At 39.9% G+C, this 24322-nt stretch overlaps 1 protein-coding gene across 1 annotated transcript; it reads left to right on the top strand.

Moving 5' to 3' along the window:
- SLC4A3 (solute carrier family 4 member 3) lies at nt 1-22941 on the top strand. The gene is made up of 18 exons (XM_044303249.1): nt 1-202; nt 5624-5760; nt 5947-6127; nt 6840-6975; nt 7235-7370; nt 8180-8273; nt 8474-8658; nt 11738-11963; nt 12207-12428; nt 12589-12737; nt 14225-14419; nt 14839-15024; nt 15107-15196; nt 17203-17369; nt 17510-17760; nt 19533-19702; nt 19819-19992; nt 22701-22941. The coding sequence occupies exons 1-18, from the start codon at nt 1-3 to the stop codon at nt 22776-22778; spliced, it is 2979 nt and encodes a 992-aa protein (XP_044159184.1). The 3' UTR covers nt 22779-22941.
- The last annotated feature ends 1381 nt before the right edge of the window (nt 22942-24322 follow it).

Below are 24322 nucleotides of genomic sequence, written 5' to 3'. Positions count from 1 at the left end.
ATGAGAACCATACAAGAAGGAGACGAGAGTGAGGGGAAGGAGGAAGCCTCCAATGATCTGGTCAGGAAGGAAAGTTCCAACCAAAATATTAGGGACTCGGTAGGACATGAGGACTTTGAAGAGTTTGTCCTGAACTTTGAGGATTATGATCTTTGGGAATCCATCAAAAACCATCTGTCTCATCCAGATGGAGATAGAGTCGGTGAGTAACATTCTTCTGTTTCAATTATATTTATGAAATATACTTTTGTTTTATTACTATTTCAGCCATTTATAAAGGTAAAGTGAAGATAATGTTCCCAGTGCTGCTTGATATTTCTTAAAGGGGTTATCTCATCAGAGACAATTCAGTTCAGTTTCGAGCTGCAATAGTGATGAGTTCAGTCATTATGGGTCCAGCCCCTGTCACCCTCAACGAAGAGCGTGGGGGTTTGGATTGGTGATGACAGATTTCACAAGCTCCAATGGTTTAAAAGTCCAAATCACAGCTTATTTAGTCAATTTGGAACAACTTCACAGGAACATAAACAAAACAAAACACCTGCCTGTCTGGGCACTAACTATACAGAAGGTCACCTCATCTAGGTACTTCAATACAAATAGGGGTGTCAGACTTTCCACATCCCACAGGTCATGCATCTTCCAGGCACTGAAACTGAATGAACTTTTCAGCCCTATATTTATTCCTCCAGTAAGGAGGCTAGCACGTAAACCTGGGTTTGCGTCAGACTAGGGGAAAGTGGTGTACTGGAGTGAGGAGGGAATGCCAAGTCCCACTACCAACACCTAACTGCCAATCCATAAAAATCCAGCCCGTGAAACACTTTGAAGAAATGTGCCAAACTACACTTTGCTGAAACAACCCAGTTTACCTGGATTCTTTTACCTCACCCATCTGAGCATTCTTGGTGAGATATATTCCCCTTAAGTACTTTTCCAGGCATTGTGTTAAACAGTGAATTTGCAGCCAGACAGACATGAGGCTTGAGTCCTCCAGAACAGGAGCTGCTGTTATATAGTAGCTCTCTACTATGGCTCATAGAAGGGGATGCTGAGTGGTGATCTCCCTCTTTAACATCCATATGCAATAATAGGTCATGAGAAAAGCTATTTAATACAGTTTATACCAAGTAAATTGAAAGAGCTTCTCAATCTAACTATAGTTTGTAAAAATCTGAATAATAGTGCAGGCTGAGAAGGGGGGTGGCATTAAAGGGACACTTCCATCAGAAAGTGGTATTTTGTTTAACCCTTTCAATGTGGCGCTGGAGCGATAGGCAAAAATGCTTGCATGGGTCATGGCCGGCAGAGACCTGCGGCTAATTACTGCGACCGGCAATAATCCCGATTGCGGTAATTAAAGGGTTTAGATGCCGTGATCAAGTGAGATCATGGCATCTAAATGCTCAAAAAACCCGGAAGTGCACGCTTCCGGGCATCTTATCAGCATCCCCTGCGGCCAATGGGGATGATGGTAATTAGTTTGAATGGGCTCCGCCTCGCTGAAGAGGCTGAGAACATTCAAACTTCAATTCTTATTTTGGCCACCAAATGGCAGAACAACATAAGAAATGAGCAGTCCTCAATAATAAGTCCATTTTAAAAATACCTGATTGTTCAAAATTCTAATTTAAAAAATAGATTTTGTAGGCTCATATGTGTGCGTCAAAACCATTACAATTTTTTTTTCAAATGTTAAATATCTAAAAAATGGAAAAAAATATAAATCCCCCCCCTTTCCATATAATACAAAAAAATACCTAAATAACATAAAATATAAACATCATGAGTATCACAGTGACTGAAAACGCCCGTACTATTAAAATATAAAAATATTTTTCCAATATGGCGTAACGGAAAAAAGGTCAAAATGGCCGATTTGCCATTTTTTCATTGCTTCTCTAACCCCAAAAAATTTCATAAAATGTGATCAAAAAGTCACACACACTTCAAAATGGTATCAGTAAAAACTACAGATTGTCCTGCAAAAAATAAGCTCAGTAGATATAACTATAAAAAAAAGTTATGGGGGTCAGAATATGGTGATGTAAAAAACTTTTTTTTTTTTTAAAGTTTAAATTAATTTTTACACTATTTAGACATAAAAAACCTATACATATATGGTATTGTTGTAATCGTACTGACCCAGAGAATGATGGGCATGGGTAATTTGTGCCTCAAACGGAACGCCATGCGAACAAAACCTGTAAAAAATGTGGAGGAGTTGCTTTTTTTTCCAATTCCACCCCATTTGGATTTTTTTTACTGCTTCTCACTACATTGTATGCCATAATTATTGGTGCATTAGAAAGTACAACTTGTCCTGCAAAAAATAAGCCCTTATACAGCTATTTGAACGGAAATATAAAAAGGTTATGGCTCAAAGAAGATAGGGAAGAAACATTAAAACGCAAAAACCTTCAGTATCCTATGGGTAAATTGTCAATATTCATTGAAAGCATATTTTTTTTTTATTTCAGCAGTATTGTACCTTCAAAAATTATAAATAATGTCCCCTTTTTTAGAGAAGTAATCTGTTTTCAGTTTACTGCTGCTGTGAGGGGAAGATGTTATCTGAAGGGAAATCCTCATGATAATTAGGATGAGACAATATGGTTAGTGTTGAGCGAGCATGCTCGGCCGAACTGCAGTTCAGCTCGAGCATCGCTATGCTCGGCACATTGCAGTGCTCGGCCGAATACTGCGGGTGCTCAAGTACAATTTAATATAATGAAAGTCAATGGGAGACCCGAGCATCAAACCAGGCACCCCCTGCTCTGAAGAAGAGAGGGTGTCTGGTTCACAAAAAAAGGTTAGAAATTGATGGAAACCCCATCAAAATGGTTTGGAAACAGCATTAAGAGGATGGCTGGATGCGTCTTGGACTCCTATTATCTATGACATACAATAGACAACCACACAAAGGCCATATGCCAAAAGCCAGGTATGTGGAAGCCAAGAATCTATCCATGAGACAGATAACAGTCAGCATACCTTACCATGGCAGCCTTGTGCACTATGAGACATTCCAAACCAGCTCTCATCTGACTGAGAGCCAGTAAGCCTCAAAGTTGCTTCACATCTGTTGGATGGCTTGGGTGGATCTGCACACCTAGATCAATATCATTAGGGTGACAAAAAGTTTTCTGATTGTCCTAACATAATATTCAATAACCTTTCTATACAGTTTTGTCATGTGAAAACTCATTTGCATAAACATGAGCATATGGGAAAGAAATGCAAATGAGCAGAATCCGCCATCTATTGGTTTCATAGTCTTATGACAAGACTATTAGACTATGGGTCTTATGACAAGACTATTAGTCTTGTCAAAAGACTATGAAACCAACAGATGGCGCTGTTCATCTTGTTGGGGCGCTAGTAAGTGGGGCACCCTGCTCAACAGAGTCTACACACCGTGTAGCACTCAGCCTTTTTGCATGAAAAATTTACAATAAAAATTTGCGATTAGAATATTCGCAATCTATACTACTCATGAACAGCGCCATCTATTGGATTCATAGTCTTGTCATAAGACTATGAAACCAATAGATGGCGCTGTTCATGAGTCATTACAAGCAGGGCAATAGTCCTCAGATACACCCTAGAACGCTTATATTACAACTGATAAAGTGCTAGAAGATGTGTGAATGATGGCAGCAATCCAATATACACCTCAGTGCAGGCTATTATAGGCTGAGTGCTACACGGTGTGTGGACTCTGTTGAGCAGGGTGCCCCACTTACTAGCGCCCCAACAAGATGAACAGCACCATCTATTGGTTTCATAGTCTTATGACAAGACTATGAATCCAATAGATGGCGCTGTTCATGAGTAGTGTAGATCGGGAATTTTCCATGCAAAGTCAAAGACTCTTAAAATATAGAGAGCAAATTCAGAAAAATTATATCCAGAAAGTCAGCCAGACATTTTTATTAAAATCATAGAATATGCACATATAGGTTGTTAATATGTGAATAAAAATTTGGATGGAAGTGTCCCTTTAAGAGACTTTAGCACAGTGCCAGGCAAGCATGTTTATATATAGCAGACTGGTTACTGTTGGGTTGTTAACCAGATTATTTAAAAATTCATCTGAAGGCCTACGTCACAGGGCAAAGCAAGGGCAATGAGGCCTAAGTTTACATAAGCCACATGTATCAGCTTACTGCCATATTAAAGGGCTTCTGTCACCCCCAAAACCCTTTTTTTTGGGGGGGGGGGGGGGCTTGTTAAAATCGGTATTTAACGACTATTCCCTATATAGGGATCTTACCTTTGTCTGTGGCTTCTTTTCATTAAAAAACAATCTTTTAAAATATGCAAATTGCTTCACTACCAGCAAGTAGGGCGTCTACTTTCTGGTAGCCGCCGCAAAAAAACGCCCCCTCCTCTTGTTGATTGACAGGGCCAGCAGCGATCTCGTCCTCCAGCTGGCCCTGTCATAATTTCAAAAATCCCGCGCCTGTCTTCATTCGGCGCAGGCGCTCTGAGATGAGGAGGCTCGCCTCCTCAGCACTCCCTCAGTACGCCTGCGCCGATGACGTCACCAAAAGAAAAGACGTCATCTGCGCAGGCGCACTGAGGGAGTGCTGAGGAGGCAAGCCTTCTTCTCTCAGAGCGCCTGCGCGGAATGAAGACAGGCGCAGGATTTTTTTAAATGCTGACAGGGCCAGCCAGAGGAGGAGATCGCTGCTGGCCCTGTCAATCAACAAGAGGAGGGGGGAGGTTTTTTGCGGCGGCTACCAGCAAGTAGACGCCCCTACTTGTTGGTAGTGAAGTGATTTGCATATTTTAAAAGATCGTTTTTTAATGAAAAGAAGCCACAGACAAAGGTAAGATCCCTATATAGGGGATAGTTGTTAAATAACGATTTTAACAAGCCCCCCCCCCCCCCCCCAAAAAAAGGGTTTTGGGGGTGACAGAAGCCCTTTAAGTCCCACCCTGGGCATGACCCACCTATTTTCAGATGGATCAACCTAATTTGTCTGTCTCTGAAAATTGGTGTTAGTCTCTGCAAGTTTGGAACTGTTGCGGACTATGGTTAAGGTGTACAAAGATGTGATCCTGGGTCTATTAGATGCTCCAGGATTTGCAGAAATAAACTAACACGAAAGTTTGACTTGGAAACTTGGAATTACCTCAGTTGGTGGAGCTGGCTAAACTACCCATTATGGCAAATTTAACAAAAAAGACTGACCTCATTTTATTCATTTCTAAAAAAATTCCCTTGTGGTAGCCACACCCTTTCTGTATTGCCTGTATAGACAGTGTATCAGGGTGTGGTAGCTGTCCATAGATTAATTCAGTCTCCAGGAAGCAAGGAAGTACAACCCTACCCCAGATACTAAGGAGTGGCCGCTGAACTTTATACAGGGCCTTTTCTGTGCACACAGCCTATAGGACACCTGAGTATCTAATGTATATGATGAGTCAAACATCAGTAAGCATCTCGTCATCACGATTATAGGCCCTGGTTGATGGCTTTCAGGACGGTAGAAGGATGACATAGATGTCTTACAGATAATTGGAAATCAGTACAGGTTCTTATTATACAATCCAGATCCCCCCGTAACCTCTTCACATTGTCTTTAGATAACACATGGTTGTCCCATTTGTGTAGTTCTGAATTTGGATGAACCTCCAGCTCTGCGCAGGCAGTTGGTGACAAAGAACCGCATAAGTCGTAAGGATGCCACTGTCATCCCTCCACAGCCGAACTGGACGAAGAAAAAGACTGATAAGAACGGGCCCCATGAGGTAAGGACAAGGAGCCCTGTTTCCTCCAACATAGAGAACGTATTGGCCAGGTTGTGCCACCACTTTTCTGGGTGGTGAGGCAGACATTTCGAGCCATGGCAATAGTCATACAAAATGTATTTGCGGTCATATACTCCAGATGCTCCTTGGACCTTCTGCATGGAACCTTCTGTTTTGTATCTCTAGGTCTTTGTGGAGCTGAACGAGCTGGTGTGTGAAGAAGGCCTTCAAATGCAATGGAAGGAGACCGCTCGTTGGATAAAATTTGAGGAGGACGTGGAGCAGGACACATCACGATGGGGAAAACCTCATGTGGCTTCATTGTCATTCCGTAGCCTGCTCGAGCTCAGGAAGACCATTACCCATGGTGGGTTTTGTAGGCTCATCTGTTGACCCTTTCAGTGAACTGATTGAGGCAGTAATCTGCTGAATTTCTTTGGTCCTTACTGCTAAAATCTAAAAAAACTACATTGTACGAAATTTTATCAGTTCAGCTGATTCAGGGTTCTGTATGTTCTATCCTAAACACTGGAGGCAGGAACTGCTGGTGTTCTGATAGACATGACATTAGGATGTCCAACCAAATCTCTTCAACCCAGTGCTAAGGGAGTAAGTAACACTGTGGATGGGACTTATATGGCTGCTTTTGTAGCTGCCACTTGTTAGAGCTTCTGTGTTTTTCACATCGGAGGTACTTGTAAGGCTAACAGTGCTCTCAGGGCATCTGTGTTTGGCATATTCTAATAAGGGCATCATGAGTGGCATGATGTTATGGGTTCTTTTGCGGCTGGCACAGGTATCTGTGGTTTGTTATTTTAGGTGGGACCATTGCATTGCCTATATGGCGATATGTCCTGTTGTGGAGAGAGGTTGCATGTTTCATTCATGGTTCTGAAGGTCACTACCCTATACAGCCAAATACAATGAGATTTTGGTTCCCTTTCACGTCTATGATTATTGTCTTGGTGGGTTTTACAGCTGCAGATTGGCACTAAATGTCACTGGTCAGTAAGTCTCATTCAATTTGTGATACGTGTGTTTTCTGGTCATTTATTATCACTGACTGCGTTGTATTACAGGAGCTGTCCTCTTGGATCTGGACCAGACCACTATGCCCGGGATCGCCCAGATGATTGTAGAGAATATGGTTGCTTCTCACCAGATAAGAGCCATCGACCGTGTTAAAGTTTTGCGGTCACTTTTGTTGAAACATAGGTAACCTGTGAAAGGCGGATCTAAATGTAGATACATCTATCCTCTCCAGTGTCACTGGTACATAGATATATCTATATGACCAATATGTGTGACTGGTCTGAGGGAGTCCATGGCCCCTCATTTGGTTGTTTCCATATCTCACATAGACAGAGAGTGACCTGGTATAAGTCATCACTTCTCTGCCAGGAGATCTAATGGATATCCTATAAATGTGAGTTATGGTAAAACTTTAAATTTTACTGTCATTTCTCCTTGGTAGCCATCTTAATGATGGAAGAGATTCTCACCATCCTCGTAACACTCCCACGTCTGGGGCAAGCAACCATGTCACCACCAGCAGCCCACCCAAAGAAACCAGCACCACTAATTCCCATAATGACCAAGACGGCAAGCAGGTGAGCGGAGCCAGTGGGTTCTGCTGTGAGGATGTTACAGTACAGGCATAATGTGCATAACAATGTCACACCACCAATATAATGCACACAGTCATGTCACAGTATCTGCATAATGCACACAGTGGTGTCACAGCACAGATGATAACGTACGCAGTGATGTCCCAGTACAGATATAATGCACACGGTGATGTCACTGTACAGAAATAATGCACGCGGTGATGTCACTGTACAGAAATAATGCACGCGGTGATGTCACTGTACAGAAATAATGCACGCTGTGATGTCACTGTACGGAAATAATGCACATGGTGATGTCACTGTACAGAAATAATGCACGCTGTGATGTCACTGTACGGAAATAATGCACATGGTGATGTCACTACAGAAATAATGCACGCTGTGATGTCACTGTACGGAAATAATGCACATGGTGATGTCACTGTACAGAAATAATGCACGCTGTGATGTCACTGTACGGAAATAATGCACATGGTGATGTCACTGTACAGAAATAATGCACGCTGTGATGTCACTGTACAGAAATAATGCACATGGTGATGTCACTTTATAGATGTAATGCACGCAGCACATTAGATATATAATGCACACATGTAATATGCAATATACTTTTTTCATAATCCAGGATTCCTCTCTATAGTTTTGGACTTTTTGCTTGGGATTGTTGGATGGTCTGTAAAATCTGAAGGTCTATATTATCTCCTATGAATGTCAGAACAGCCAGCATTATTAGTTCTATATAAATTAGAATGAATGGATTCTTTGTCTTCCCTTCTTCCTCTGTGATTTAGAAAACGGTGAATGGGCTGGATGGTCATCGACTAAAACACTGGAAGCTCATGGAGAAGATCCCAGAGAATGCAGAGGCCACTGTCGTCCTTGTGGGTTAGTGTATATGTTTATTGCCACAAAAACTAATCATTACACGGTGGTAAAAAATATCGACCGGTGAAAATCTGCTCATTTGGCCAGAATCGGAAATGAAAACCGCGCTCTGATTGGTTGTTTACAGACAGTTTTGATAAATAAGGCCCCGTGTTGGGGATTATACACCAATTATACGTTTGTTCTGGTATAATCCGCAGGTTGCGTGAAGTTCCTGGTCAATCCCGCCATGGCGTTCGTGCGTCTCAGTGAAGCGGTCCTCCTTGAATCCGTTCTTGAGGTGCCAATTCCGGTGCGGTTCCTGTTTGTTTTGCTTGGTCCCTCTCAGTCTAATATGGATTACCACGAGATCGGCCGCTCCATCTCTACTCTTATGTCAGACAAAGTAAGTGCGTCCTCACCATGTGCTGAAGCAGCCATGCTGAATATACTGTAAGGGATGGCTTTTCTTTCAGGGGGTCGCAACCACATACTTCTTTACGGACTCCAGGATTAAGGTCCAACCTTGTACTTTATTGTGGCACATTAGCATAAACAAAAATAATTCAAATAAACACCTGCCCGTCTAGGCACTACCTAGTACATAAATGGTGTCCCTGACTCACCTACAAAACACAGTTCACACGTGACATCAGGACCGGCTTTTCAGCCAAACAGTCTAGCAGCCTCCAAGCTGTAACTACACCATGCACAGTTCCACCCCGGGAAGAGATTCAGCTACACAACCTCGTGGCCCCTCAGCCCTGCTAGCTGAGACCACACAGAGCCTCTGTAGGCATCTGTTCCTAGATCACACTCTCCCCCAGACTGACATACTGGGAGGTGCTTTATGCCAGCCTGATTACACCAGGCCACACCTGTGATCACCTCAGGTAGAAGGGAATACCTGTCCTGGAAGGGTGTGGATTGGCAGATCCCACTTCCAGTCCTATCTGCCAATCCAAATAAAATTCAGCCCAGAATTAATAAACAAAACTGTCTCAGCAAACTATGCTTTGCTGAGACTACTGCCGCTCTCTGGATTTTAGTTGTCTCACCCAGCTGAAGTACCATACTATATACCTACATCTGGTGAAGGTGGCCAGACACTCTGAAAGGTCGTCCGAACACGGAGGACAAACCAACCACTTCATTCAGGATTGGGCATGTGCCACCATTTTTTCTAAATGAAATAAGCCCCCACCAGTTAAATAATAAAATCTGGTAAGCCTGCAGCCGCCACTAGCGGGCGCCTCCTCTATGCTGAGTTATTATTCTATGTTAGTAGTCTACTCCAAAGCTCCCTCTAGTGGTGGCTGCCACCATTGAATAATGGAATTATAATTCCTATCCAGATATACTAAGAAATGAATCCGCTTAGGGGGAAAAAATGCCAGGTCCCTTTAATTCAATCTGCACAGAACTTATTCAGTGCACTTAAAACAATACTTGTCCTTGAAGGATAAGACACTTGACTTTTGCTTTATTTCTGTAGCTGCAAAATTACAGGTAAGAAGAAGCCTGGAAATTACAGAAATTATGACATGAGCCGCAATCATGTGGCCCGGGTGACAATAATATGATATTAATTATCTGATTGTAAAAGGTGAATTGTATTGAATGGGCAGATCGCGCTCTGTCTCTTGGCGCACTGACACTGAGATTATTATTCCCCGCTGGGATACAGTTTTTTTTTTTTTCAATTAATTGGTTTAATTACAGTGATTTTTACAAGCACAGGATAATATATATCCACTTGCACGGAAACGCTGAAGCGCCGGCAATTATAAGGAGATTATTAGGTGCTGCTGACGGACGGACTAATGATGGGATGAGCACGTATGGAGCCTTTGCAGTAATGAGATGGTGATGTAAGCCCACCGCTCCATTCTTATCATCCTCCGTTCCGTTGTGGTTACTATTGTGCATCATTTAGTAGCTGGAAACTTGCACTGAATATTGTCCTATATAATGCACCCATAGCAGGAGCTGCAATGATGGAAATCCGTATGGCGTATGATTTGCTAGACATGGTAGATAATGCACTAGACACAGTAGAGGCTGGATGTCCATTTGGATGTTCAACATTCTGATAGTGGTCAGACCTTCTGATACAGAGCTCCAAATTCTCTGCAGGGATCTAGAGTCAGGGGTGCACCTAGCCTTTCTGCTGCCTAAGCCTTTCTTAACCTAACCCCTTTGCCACATTATAAGTGCTCATTCCCCATGGCCCTTCCACTGCCCCTACCTGGTGCTGCCCCAGGCGATCGCCTCACCTGGCCGCATTGGTGGTACACCCCTGCCTAGAGTTGTCCAGCCTTTACTAGGTGATGGCCTATCCTCGGTGCTACTCCCATTGGGCATTGGGAGTCCAACACCCAATGGGAACAGTGCTATAGTAACGGGTTCCCTCCACTACAAAGTTGATGGTGCTGTGGAGTTCCGTGCTACACCAGAACAGCCGATCGGCAAGGGTGAGGGGTGTTGGGCCTCCGCCGATCAGCTAGTGATAGCCTATTCTAAGGATAGGACATCACCTAGTAAAGGCTTGACAACCCCTTTAAAGGGTTTTTCCAGGACTTTGACATTGACAGCTGATCCTCAGGATAAGCCATCAATAGGCAGAGGTCCGACACTCCGCAACTCCACCGATCAAGGGCCAGAAGCAGGCGCGGGAACTCCACAGCTCCATTAGGTGCTGTCACGTAGAGAGGGAAGAGTGCAGCCCTGATCTCCACCCGCACCTCTCTCCCTACCTACTTGCACGGCCCATCCTAACTGACGATGTACAACTTGGCGGCGGTCCCTAGCTTAGATACGTGCAGGGGCCTAAAGTGTGCTAAAGTAATACGTAACAGAGTCAGGGAAGCAAAGGTCAAAGCCAGATGGTCACGCAGGTACACAAGGGAAAACACAATAGCAAGGTCAACACAAACCGAAGTCAGAAGCCGAGAGGTCACGTCAATTCCAAGGAGGTAACAAGGTCGAGGTCAGAAACAAAGCCAAGGTCCAAACACAATAGCAAGGTAACAATAGGAACGCTGGTGAAGGTAGAAAGACCAATCACAGGCAACCAGTGGCCAGCAGGCTGCCTGTTTAAATAGCCCAGACTGGTGAGTCACATGACGTGGCCAGCGTCACGTGACTCACATAACACAGCCCAACATAGCCGAGCGCTGCTCATCATCGGCACCCAGCTCTCCTGCTGCTTGTTGTCTAAGGGACAGAGGACGCCGGCCACGCCTGGGAGGCTTGCGCGGCCGGATCCTTGTCGCCCCCTGGTCCCCATGGAGACGAGGGCGCCGCCTGCGTCCTTGCTTCGCTATGCGCGCAGAATGCCGCCGGCGCTGCGCAGGGAGAGTGTGCCGCCGGCTCCCCGTGACAGGTGCTTTATTTTTAAACATCCTTGTCTATTAGATTCTTGCATATCAGATTCCAGATTAAAGGAATTTCACTGTACATTTTGATTTTGTTTCGCCTTCTAGGTTTTTCACGAAGCTGCGTACATGGCGGCAGAGAGACAGGACCTCCTGAATGCCATCAATGAGTTCCTGGACTGCAGTATGGTTCTTCCACCGTGTGAGATGCAGGGGAAGGATCTTCTCCGCTCCATTGCTACCTTTCAGAAAGATCTACTGAGGAAGAGGAGGGAGAGGGAACAACGGCGCTCAATCAGGGAGAACGCAACACAGGACACAGGACAAACAGAAGGTAAGATGTTCGACGCCTCAAAGAAGAACAAGCTGGCCTTAATGCCCATTGCAACCACTCTGACAACGGGCGTGAGACCCTCTTATTCTTATCCAGTGGAGTTCCTGACATCTCTAACTGTTATTTTGTAGATTTCTAGATGTTCTCTAACTATACTGAGATCCTTCAGGATTCTAAGTGTGAATTTGGGCTATTTTAGGCAGTAAGTCTTACATGCTACTTCATGTCATCTCTTCTGCACAGACACTAATGTGAAGCCGGATGATGATGATGATAATGACGATGAGCTAGATCCCCTGGAACGCTCAGGATTTCTTTTTGGGGGCCTAATTCATGACATACGCAGGCGGTACGTGAAGTACTGGAGCGACATCAAGGATGGTCTCAACAGTCAGTGCTTTGCAGCCGCTCTCTTCATCTACTTTGCGGCTCTGTCTCCTGCCATCACTTTTGGAGGTCTCTTAGGTAACTTTTAACTACTTCTAGTGCACATCCATCTACTTTAAGGTGACTTATACTCCTGTCACATCCAAAGCTGCAAAACAAATGTTGACTGACAATAAACACTCATTATTCCAGCCTCTTTAGCGTGTCACTGGTCTGCAAACCTTCTTTACTTTCTCAGGAGAGAAGAGTCAAGGGCTGATGGGTGTTTCTGAGCTCATAGTGTCCACCTCAGTGCTGGGGGTCATCTTCTCCTTGCTCGCTGCACAGCCCCTGCTCATCATCGGGTTTTCAGGTCCACTTCTTGTCTTTGAAGAAGCCTTTTTCAAGGTATAAATCTTTACAATAGAAATGCAAGATAGAAACATAGAATGTGTCGGCAGATAAGAACCATTTGGCCCATCTAGTCTGCCCAATATACTGAATACTATGGATAGCCCCTGGCCCTATCTTATATGAAGGATGGCCTTATGCCTATCCCATGCATGCTTAAACTCCTCCACTGTATTTGCAGCTACCACTTCTGCAGGAAGGCTATTCCATGCATCCACTACTCTCTCAGTAAAGTAATACTTCCTGATATTAGTTTTAAACCTTTGCCCCTCTAATTTAAAACTATGTCCTCTTGTAGCAGTTCTTCTTCTTTTAAATATTCTCTCCTCTTTTACCTTGTTGATTCCCTTTATGTATTTAGCAGTTTCTCTCCTCTCCCCTCTGTCTCGTCTTTCTTTTAATAGGAATATTTTTTTTTATAGGAATATATGTTTGTTTGTTTTTACTTCCAGTGGGTGAAAACCTGTCCTGGTCATGGACACGGGCGCACAGCCCATTGCAGTTAGGGTATACCTACTTACCAACATTTCAGTCTATAAAGTTGGGGCATTTAAGCCCCGTCTTGGGCACACCCATACCTGTCCTGTAACGCCCACTTCAGGCGTCTGTGGCCAAGATCCTAGGCCGACCCTTGAATATCTGCGGCAGATTTATAGTTGTACATACCATGGATCCAAAAGTAAATTTGACCCCATTCAATGGGGCTAATGGGTGTGTCACCTATGGCGATTTCCAGCTTCAGTCCGCTGTATGCCCCCCCCCGACAATATGGATTTTTTATTATATTATATGGGAGGTGGATTTCATACGGTACAGTTATCAGAGCTTGTAACTAAACATGCACCTGTGTGTCAGTCACATCACCGGGACCGTTTCTATTCCCTGCAAGTAAACAATTAAGGTTCCTATTGAATGGCAGCAAGCAGAGATCTTGCAAGCTGTGAATAATGGATGCAAATAGTGCAGCGAAAAATTGTATAGAATTGATGGCCGTCTCTCCATTAATTTCCTGCCTGGATGTGTTGGCCACATTGCTAGATCAAGCAGGGGTTGGGACGCTCCCGTTCTGAAAACAGTAACATCTCCCAGAGGTGAAGCCCACATCTGTGAGACAATTTTACATATCCTATGGATATGCCTTAAATGGCTTATAAGGTGGGAATACCCCTTTAAGTCTAAATAGGTGGGTATGTAATTGAATGAAATCTGAGAAAAGTGCCATGGGGCAGCTAGTGGTCAACTACCTGCCATTTTTCTTACAGCAGAGCTCAGTCTCCTGTTATAATTGTGTCGTATTTTTGTAAAAAAAATAATTCACGTGAAAATATTTCTCTTTGCTTTATATAGAACATTATGTGAGAAACAGGCATTAGTGATGACCCCATGGCGGTTCCCTTTTCTCCCTGAAATTTGTATGCACAGTAGCTAAGAAAACCTAGTGGAAACCATGAGAACACTAACTTGCTGTATCTTGTTTATACCAGTTTTGCCAGTCGCAGGATATAGAGTATCTGACCGGCAGGGTTTGGATTGGTTTTTGGTTGGTCCTGTTTGTCCTGGTGATGGTGGCTGCGGAGGGGAGTTTTCTGGTCCGTTACATCTCTCCATTCACACAAGAGATTTTTGCTTTTCTCATTTCCCTCATATTCATCAATGAAACATTTTATAAATTATACAAGGTGGGTCTTCTGTATAATTGTGTCCTTGACGTAATGTCTTATATCAATACCTTACATTATTTAAAGGGGTTGTTTGGTTTAGAAACAGGACCTCCATCAGTTATGCAAAGCAGATACAAAGATCTCTCTCTGTGGAGGACCTGACAAAGCCATGTGTTACACGGGCAGCTCATTCATTTGAATGGGAACTAAGTAATGCATAATTTCTCCTGCAGCAGAAATAAAGACTGGCTGCTCAGTTTCTCCACAGATTACAGATGATGAATGGGGGTCCCGGCATTTCGACAATTTGCACTGTGGGACTATCAATTGTAAAAGGATGTGCAACTAATATATGGAGAAAAAATAATTTCATAAATTAGAATATTGTTAAAATCCCCAAAAAGGTTCATACAGTAAATATTCATCTTCGTTAATAGGTCTTTACAGATCACCCCCTTCTCAGGACATACCCATCTGGAGGGTCAGGAAGTCGCACGACGGCCGCCCTTGGTCCTCGCATGCAGCCCAACACGGCTTTGCTGTCTCTCATCCTCATGTCAGGAACCTTTCTCATCGCTTTCTTCTTGCGGAAGTTCAAGAATAGTCGGTTCTTAGGAGGGAAGGTGGGGTGCAGAAGGCACATTATATGGGGTTCAGGGGTTATCTGCATGGTTCTGTCATTGCTCTTCTTCATGTATTTTGCAGGCAAGAAGAGTTATTGGTGATTTTGGGATTCCCATATCTATTCTAGTAATGGTTCTTATTGATTACGCCATAACTGACACATACACCCAGGTATAACTTCATTCATTGTATCTAAGAATAAGACATTAATTCAACTACTATAATACTGCCCCTATATATAAGAATATAACTACTATAATACTGCCTCCTATGTATAAGAATATAATTACTATAATACTGCTCCTATGTACAAGAATATAACTACTATAATACTGCCTCCTATGTACAAGAATATAACTACTATAATACTACCTCCTATGTACAAAACTATAACTACTATAATACTGCTCCTATGTACAAGAATATAACTACTATAATACTGCTCCTATGTACAATAATATAACTGCTATAATACTGCCACCTATGTAAAAGAATATAACTTCTATAATACTGCTCCTATGTAAAAGAATATAACTTCTATAATACTGCTCCTATGTACAATAATATAACTACTATAATACTGCCTTCTATGTACAAGAATATAACTACTATAATACTGCCTCCTATGTACAAGAATATAACTACTATAATACTGTCTCCTATGTACAGGAATATAACTACTATAATACTGCTCCTATGTACTAGAATATAACTACTATAATACTGCCTCCTATGTACAAGAATATAACTACTATAATACTGCTCCTATGTACAAGAATATAACTACTATAATACTGCCTCCTATGTACAAGAATATAACTACTATAATACTGCCTCCTATGTACAAGAATATAACTACTATAATACTGCCTTCTATGTACAAGAATATAACTACTATAATACTGCCTCCTATGTACAAGAATATAACTACTATAGTTGTGGTATGCTTTGTTGATGTGATTTTCAATTTAAAAAAATTTGTCAAAGAATATAACTACTATAATACTGCTCCTATGTACAATAATATAACTACTATAATACTGCTCCTATGTACAAGAATATAACTACTATAATACTGCCTCCTATGTACAAGAATATAACTACTATAATACTGCCTCCTATGTACAAGAATATAACTACTATAATACTACCTCCCATGTACAAGAATATAACTACTATAATACTGCTCCTATGTACAATAATATAACTACTATAATACTGCCTCCTATATACAAGAATATAACTACTATAATACTGCTCCTATGTACAAGAATATAACTACTATAATACTGCCCCTATGTACAAGAATATAACTACTATAATACTGCTCCTATATACAAGAATATAACTACTATAATACTGCTCCTATGTACAAGAATATAACTATAATACTGCTCCTATGTACAAGGATATTACTACTATAACACTGCCTCCTATGTACAAGAATATACCTACTATAATACTGCTCCTATGTACAGGAATATAACTACTATAATACTGCTCCTATGTACAAGAATATAACTACTATAACACTGCTCCTATGCACAAGAATATAACTACTATAATACTGCTCCTATGTACAAGAATATAACTACTATAATACTAATACTATATACAAGAATATAACTACTATAATACTGCCTCCTATATACAAGAATATAACTACTATAATACTAATACTATATACAAGAATATAACTACTATAATACTGCCTCCTATATACAAGAATATAACTACTATAATACTGCCTCCTATATACAAGAATATAACTACTATAATACTAATACTATATACAAGAATATAACTACTATAATACTGCCTCCTATATACAAGAATATAACTACTATAATACTGCCTCCTATATACAAGAATATAACTACTATAATACTACTACTATATACAAGAATATAACTACTATAATACTGCTCCTATGTACAAGAATATAACTACTATAATACTGCCTCCTATGTACAAGAATATAACTACTATAATACTGCCTCCTATGTACAAGAATATAACTACTATAATACTGCCTCCTATGTACAAGAATATAACTACTATAATACTGCTCCTATGTACAAGAATATAACTACTATAATACTGCTCCTATGTACAAGAATATATCTACTATAATACTACGTGTATTAGATACACATTTAACTATTTTTTTTGTCTAGAAATTGAATGTTCCATCGGGCTTGTCTGTCACTTCTCCTGGAAAACGTGGTTGGTTTATCCATCCCATGGGGACATCGAGCCCGTTCCCGCTCTGGATGATGTTTGCCTCAGCCATTCCAGCTCTCCTGGTTTTCATCCTCATCTTTATGGAGACTCAGATCACAACGTGAGTACGGCTGATGCGGTTTGGTGGTGACGCTGCAGGGTAATTAGTGTAATTGAACGGTTCCTACCTGTTTTTTTAACCTAAATGTCTAATGTTATAATGTTACTGGTGTGTTTCTCTGTGCCTGGTCCCTCTTCCAGCCTCATCCTCAGCAGGAAGGAGAGGAGCCTGAAGAAGGGCAGTGGGTTTCACCTGGATCTCCTTCTCATTGGCTCTCTGGGCGGTGTTTGCGCTCTCTTTGGGCTGCCATGGCTAACAGCAACCACAGTGCGTTCTGTGACTCACGTTAATGCATTAACCTTGATGAGCAAGACTGCGCCAGGAGAGAGACCGCGAATCGCTGAGGTTAAAGAGCAGAGGATTACAGGAGTGCTGATTGCTATATTAGTAGGTAAAAGCCCAGTACTTAGTGCCCATGTGTACGATCCTGGGAGAATGTGTAAAATACATATATCATCAGAATCATATTATTACTATATGATCTCACATGATGTCACAGTACAGGGCTAGTGCACACAGTGATGTCATAACATAGGCATAATGCACACAGCGATATAGGAGATCAGCAATTAGAGAATTACTATACTCCTTATAGGAGTACAGTAATATTCTCTAAAAAAAAAAAAGTTGTGGACATTGTAGCCTCCTAGAGGGGCTACAAAAAAAAAAAAAAATATATAAAAATGTAAATCACCCCTTTCCTTACAATAAAAAAAATATATAAATATAAAAAACTATAAACTTAATGGGCATCACCGCATCGGAAAACACCTGTACTAATAAAATGTACAAATATTTTTCCAATATGGTGAATAGCATAATAGAAAAAAATATCAAAACGGACGATTTGGCATTTTTTTCACTGCTTCTCTTACCCCCAAAATTTTTTATAAAATGTGATCAAAAAGAAACACACACCAAAATAGTATCATTAAAAACTACAAATCATCCCGCAAAAAATGATCTCTCACACCACTCAGTAGACAGAACTATAAAAAAGTTATGGGGGTCAGAATATGGTGATTTGCAAAGTTTTAATTTATTTTTTCAGTATTTAAACATATGAAACCTATACACATGTGGTATCGTTGTAATTGTACTGACCCAGAGAATAAAGGGCACTGGTCAGTTTTGCTTCATAGGGAATGCCGTAGGGACATAAAACTGTGGAGGAATTGCGTTTTTTTCCAAATCCACCCCATTTGGAATTATTTTTCCCACTACATTGTATGCCATATTAAATGGTGCCGTTAGAAAGTACAATTTGTCCTCATATGGCTATGTGAATGGGAAAATAAAAAAGTTATGGCTCCAGGATGACAGGGAAGAAAAATGAAAACTTAAAAATGAAAAAAACATTCGGTAAAAAGATCTGCTTTAAAAAAACATGTTTTAATTCAAATCACCCCCCTTTCCTCATAATAAAATAAACAATAAAAAATAAAGATCATAGGTATCACCGCATCCCAAAATGCCAAAAAACATGGTTATCCCATATGGTAAACACTGTAACAAAAAAAATAATCAAAATGGCCGATTTGCCATTTTTTTTCCGCTGCTTTGCCTTCCCCATAAAATTGAATAAAAAGTCATGCATACTTATCAATGAAAACCACAGGTCACCCTGCAAAAAAAATGGTGCCTTTACACATTACAACTTGTCCTGCAAAAAACAAGCCCTCATACATCTATGTGAACATAAAAATATAAAAGTCATGGCTTTGGCAAGGCAAAGAGTAAAAAACTAAAACACAAAAAATGGAAAAGCACCCGGTTAAGAACGGGTTAATTATTTTCCTTGTCATAATATATTGTTGAAGTGCTATCTATGGCTTCTAGCTGTCAATGTTGTATTAATGCTATTTTACAAAATGTAACATTTGAAGACATTAACAGAGCATTTCTTTAGGTGAGGTCCCTTTAAGCAGGACAGCCAATACCTGTCTATGCACATTGCTTTCTATACAATACCTGTGTTATAACATATCCCCCATAACCTGTATTATTCCATTGATCTACATTTATTATGTTTCATTTTTCTGCTTTCACCTGTTTTGGCAGCAGTTTGTGCTCTAGAGCTGCACTTCCTTTTCTAAATGGGGCCAAAAAATGTCAACTGTGTTCAGTGAACGAAACTGTATTTTATCTCCATCTCTAATGTAGGCCTATCCATAGTAATGGGCGAGATGTTGCGGCAGATCCCCCTGGCTGTACTTTTTGGGATTTTCTTGTATATGGGGGTGACATCTCTCACTGGGATTCAGCTATTTGAACGGCTTCTTCTTATCCTCATGCATCCAAAACATCATCCAGAACATCCCTATGTGGTGAAGGTAGGTGGCTCCAGACAGTATTGTAAATACCCCTGACATAACATTGTATTTTATATATGGGGGAGTTGTTTGCACTTAATGGATGTCTGTAGGATATACTGTGTGTATTTCGCTAGGTGTGCACATGGAGGATGCACCTGTTCACCTGTGTCCAGCTCTCCTGCATTGTGCTGTTGTGGGTGGTAAAGTCATCTCCAGCCTCACTCGCCTTCCCATTCCTCCTCATCCTCACTGTGCCGCTAAGACGATTCATCCTGCCACGTTTCTTCCATGAGAGAGAACTGAAAGCCGTGAGTCACCATTATATATATATTTCATTTCTAATGTTTATTGATATTATCAATCATACGGCTGCTGAGTGGTGGGGAAAGTGATAGCTGCTCTGAAGACAGTTCTGGTTTATAAAAATGGTTGGCATTTCAGCTCTTGGCTTAATAAACTATTATTACTATACCAGTATAAAAATCTATAATACTGACCCCTATGTAAATGAATATTACTACTATAATACTACCTCCTATGTACAAGAATATATCTACTATAATACTGCTACTATGTACTGTACAAGAATATAACTACTATAATACTGCTCCTATGTACAAGAACATAACTACTATAATACTGCTCCTATGTACAAGAATATATCTACTATAATACTGCTCCTATGTACAAGAATATAACTACTATAATACTGCCTCCTATGTACAAGAATATAACTATTATAATACTGCCTTCTATGTACAAGAATATAACTACTATAATACTGCTCCTATGTACAAGAATATAACTACTATAATACTGCTCCTATGTACAAGAATAAAACTACTATAATACTGCTCCTATGTACAAGAATGTATCTACTATAATACTACTTCTATGTACAAGAATATAACTACTATAATACTGCCTCCTATGTACAACAATATAACTACTATAATACTGCCTTCTATGTACAATAATATAACTACTATAATACTGCCTCCTATGTACAAGAATATAACTACTATAATACTGCTCCTATGTACAAGAATATAACTCCTATAATACTGCTCCTATGTACAAGAATATAACTACTATAATACTGCTCCTATGTACAAGAATAAAACTACTATAATACTGCTCCTATGTACAAGAATGTATCTACTATAATACTACTTCTATGTACAAGAATATAACTACTATAATACTGCCTCCTATGTACAAGAATATAACTACTATAATACTGCTCCTATGTACAAGAATATAACTACTATAATACTGCCTCCTATGTACAAGAATAAAACTACTATAATACTGCTCCTATGTACAAGAATGTATCTAATATAATACTACTTCTATGTACAAGAATATAACTACTATAATACTGCCTCCTATGTACAAGAATATAACTACTATAATACTGCTCCTATATACAAGAATATAACTACTATAATACTGCCTCCTATGTACAAGAATATAACTACTATAATACTGCTCCTATGTACAAGACTATAACTACTATAATACTGCTCCTATGTACAAGAATATAACTACTATAATACTGCCTCCTATGTACAAGAATATAGTTACTATAATACTGCCTCCTATGTACAAGAATATAACTACTATAATACTGCTCCTATGTGCAAGAATATAACTACTATAATACTGCTCCTATATACAAGAATATAACTACTATAATACTGCTCCTATGTACAAGAATATAACTACTATAATACTGCCCCTATGTACAAGAATATAACTACTATAATACTACTCCTATGTACAAGAATATAACTACTATAATACTGCTCCTATGTACAAGAATATAACTACTATAATACTGCTTCCTATGTACAATAATATAACTACTATAATACTGCCTCCTATGTACAAGAATATAACTACTATAATACTGTTCCTATGTACAAGAATATAACTACTATAATACTGTCTCCTATGTACAAGAATATAACTACTATAATACTGCCCCTATGTACAAGAATATAACTACTATAATACTGCCTCCTATGTACAAGAATATATCTACTATAATACTGCTCCTATGTACAAGAATATAACTACTATAATACTGTCTCCTATGTACAAGAATATAACTACTATAATACTGCCCCTATGTACAAGAATATAACTACTATAATACTGTCTCCTATGTACAAGAATATAACTACTATAATACTGCCCCTATGTACAAGAATATAACTACTATAATACTGCTCCTATGTACAAGAATATAGCTACTATAATACTGCCTCCTATGTACAAGAATATAACTACTATAATACTGCCTCCTATGTACAAGAATATAACTACTATAATACTGCTCCTATGTACAAGAATATAACTACTATAATACTGCTCCTATGTACAAGAATAGAACTACTATAATACTGCCTCCTATGTACAAGAATATAACTACTATAATACTGCTCCTATGTACAAGAATATAACTACTATAATACTGCACCTATGTACAAGAATATAACTACTATAATACTGCTCCTATGTACAAGAATATAACTACTATACTACTGCTCCTATGTACAAGAATATAACTACTATAATACTGCCTCCTATGTACTAGAATATAACTACTATAATACTGCACCTATGTACAAGAATATAACTACTATAATACTGCTCCTATGTACAAGAATATAACTACTATACTACTGCTCCTATGTACAAGAATATAACTACTATAATACTGCCTCCTATGTACAAGAATATAACTGCTATAATACTGCTCCTATGTACAAGAATATAACTACTATAATACTGCTCCTATGTACAAGAATATAACTACTATAATACTGCTCCTATGTACAAGAATAAAACTACTATAGTACTGCTCCTATGTACAAGAATATAACTACTATAATACTGCTCCTATGTAGAAGAATATAACTACTATAATACTGCCTCCTATGGTGAATAGTATACCTCTCCTGTAATTGACTATTTTATCACATCCTGTTTTGTCTTTTGTCTGCATTAGTTGGATTCTGAAGACGTTGAACCAAACTTTGATGAAGATGGTCAAGATGAATACAATGAACTCCATATGCCGGTCTAAGACTTACCCACTGTGCGGTGTTCTCTCCCTTCATCCCTCGACGACCTTACTTTCATTATTTTTGAAGGCCATCCCCTATTACACTCTAAAATCCTATAGTGGCCATAGATATGAAAGTGGAGCTGGACACTCCCGAAGCCAAAACAGTCGCTCCAACACTTCCGACAATCAGCATTCTCACGTAGAAGGTTCCGCCACTTAACTACCAAGTGGAAGCAGTTGCCTTAAAATTGTCTGCTGACATCCATAGAATTAGTACTGTCTGTCTCCCAGTGGCAGCCTGGCGGGATATTCGTCTTCTAATGTCTGTGCTCAGGATGGAAAAGATAATTTTCCATCCATTTCCCTAAGACTCCATAGGAACAGTGCCCCCAGTGTATTTAAAATACATTTTTAGAATTCTTTTACTTTCCCAGTCAATGAGGTGTCCGTTAATCATTTCAAAATAAAATAAATTCATATTTTTTATTTATTTCTTAGAGCTGTCTCATAGTTTTTTTTTAAACTAATACTGATATTAGGAAAGGAAATAATTTAGGCCTGCAGGGCCCTGTAGTGTACCTCTGTATGCCTCCAATTTTATAGAAGGGAAATATTTTCTGTTGCTTTCAATATTGTGGCATGTTACATTGTCTTATTTATTACTGGAGTATCCTTGTTTAGATACACAGTATGACGGCACACGGAGTACCTGAAGCTCTGCGCACACCGGGCCGTGCTATTTGCTGGGGTTAAATGTTGTAAGGGATAGTCCTGGGCCTAACAAAGCCCCAAACGCTGTCCTGAGATAATCCTGGACCTGTGCCCTGACAGCTTCCTGAGCAATGCATGAGAATACATTATACATCAAAGGCATAATTCTAAAAATATAAAACTGTAAAAAAAAGATAAATCTCTGTATGAGGGGAAACAATATGAAAGTTGAATAAAATAATTTACTAAAAAAAAAATCAAATGAAAAAAATATAATACATTTGTATTAAATGGAAGCCATAAAATATAAAAATACATTTGTTACAAATTATAGAATGTTTACAAAACATAATGAAAAACATCTATCTAAGAATACATTTTTTCACATTCTACTAAAAATATTAAAAAATACACCACAAAACTGCACAAAGCAACATCAGAAAACAAATTCAAAAAGTTACAATTCTAAAGTAATTTGTTGTTACAATGGATTAAATGAGATGCATCCTTAAAGGGGGTGTCCAAGTTCAGTAAATAAGAACACAAAAAACAGCAATAGTGAATGGTCCAAAAAACTGCTGAAGTCATACCTCAGCATCATCTTGCTGGCTGCAGCAGTGATGTCATCTTCCTGACTGCAGCAGTGATGTCATCTTCCTGACTGCAGCAGTGATGTCATTTTCCAGGCTGCAGAGGTGATGTCATCTTTCTGGCTGCAGTGGTGATGTCATCTTCCTGGCTGCAGCAGCAGTGATGTCATTTTCCACGCTGCAGCAGTGATGTCATCTTCCTGGCTGCAGCAGCAGTGATGTCATTTTCCACACTGCAGCTGTGATGTCATCTTCCTGGCT

Source organism: Bufo gargarizans, chromosome 8, assembly GCF_014858855.1.
Source record: "Bufo gargarizans isolate SCDJY-AF-19 chromosome 8, ASM1485885v1, whole genome shotgun sequence".
Taxonomy (NCBI): Eukaryota; Metazoa; Chordata; class Amphibia; order Anura; family Bufonidae; genus Bufo; species Bufo gargarizans.
Note: the sequence above shows the minus strand (reverse complement) of the source record. Positions and strands in the feature narration are given on the sequence as shown.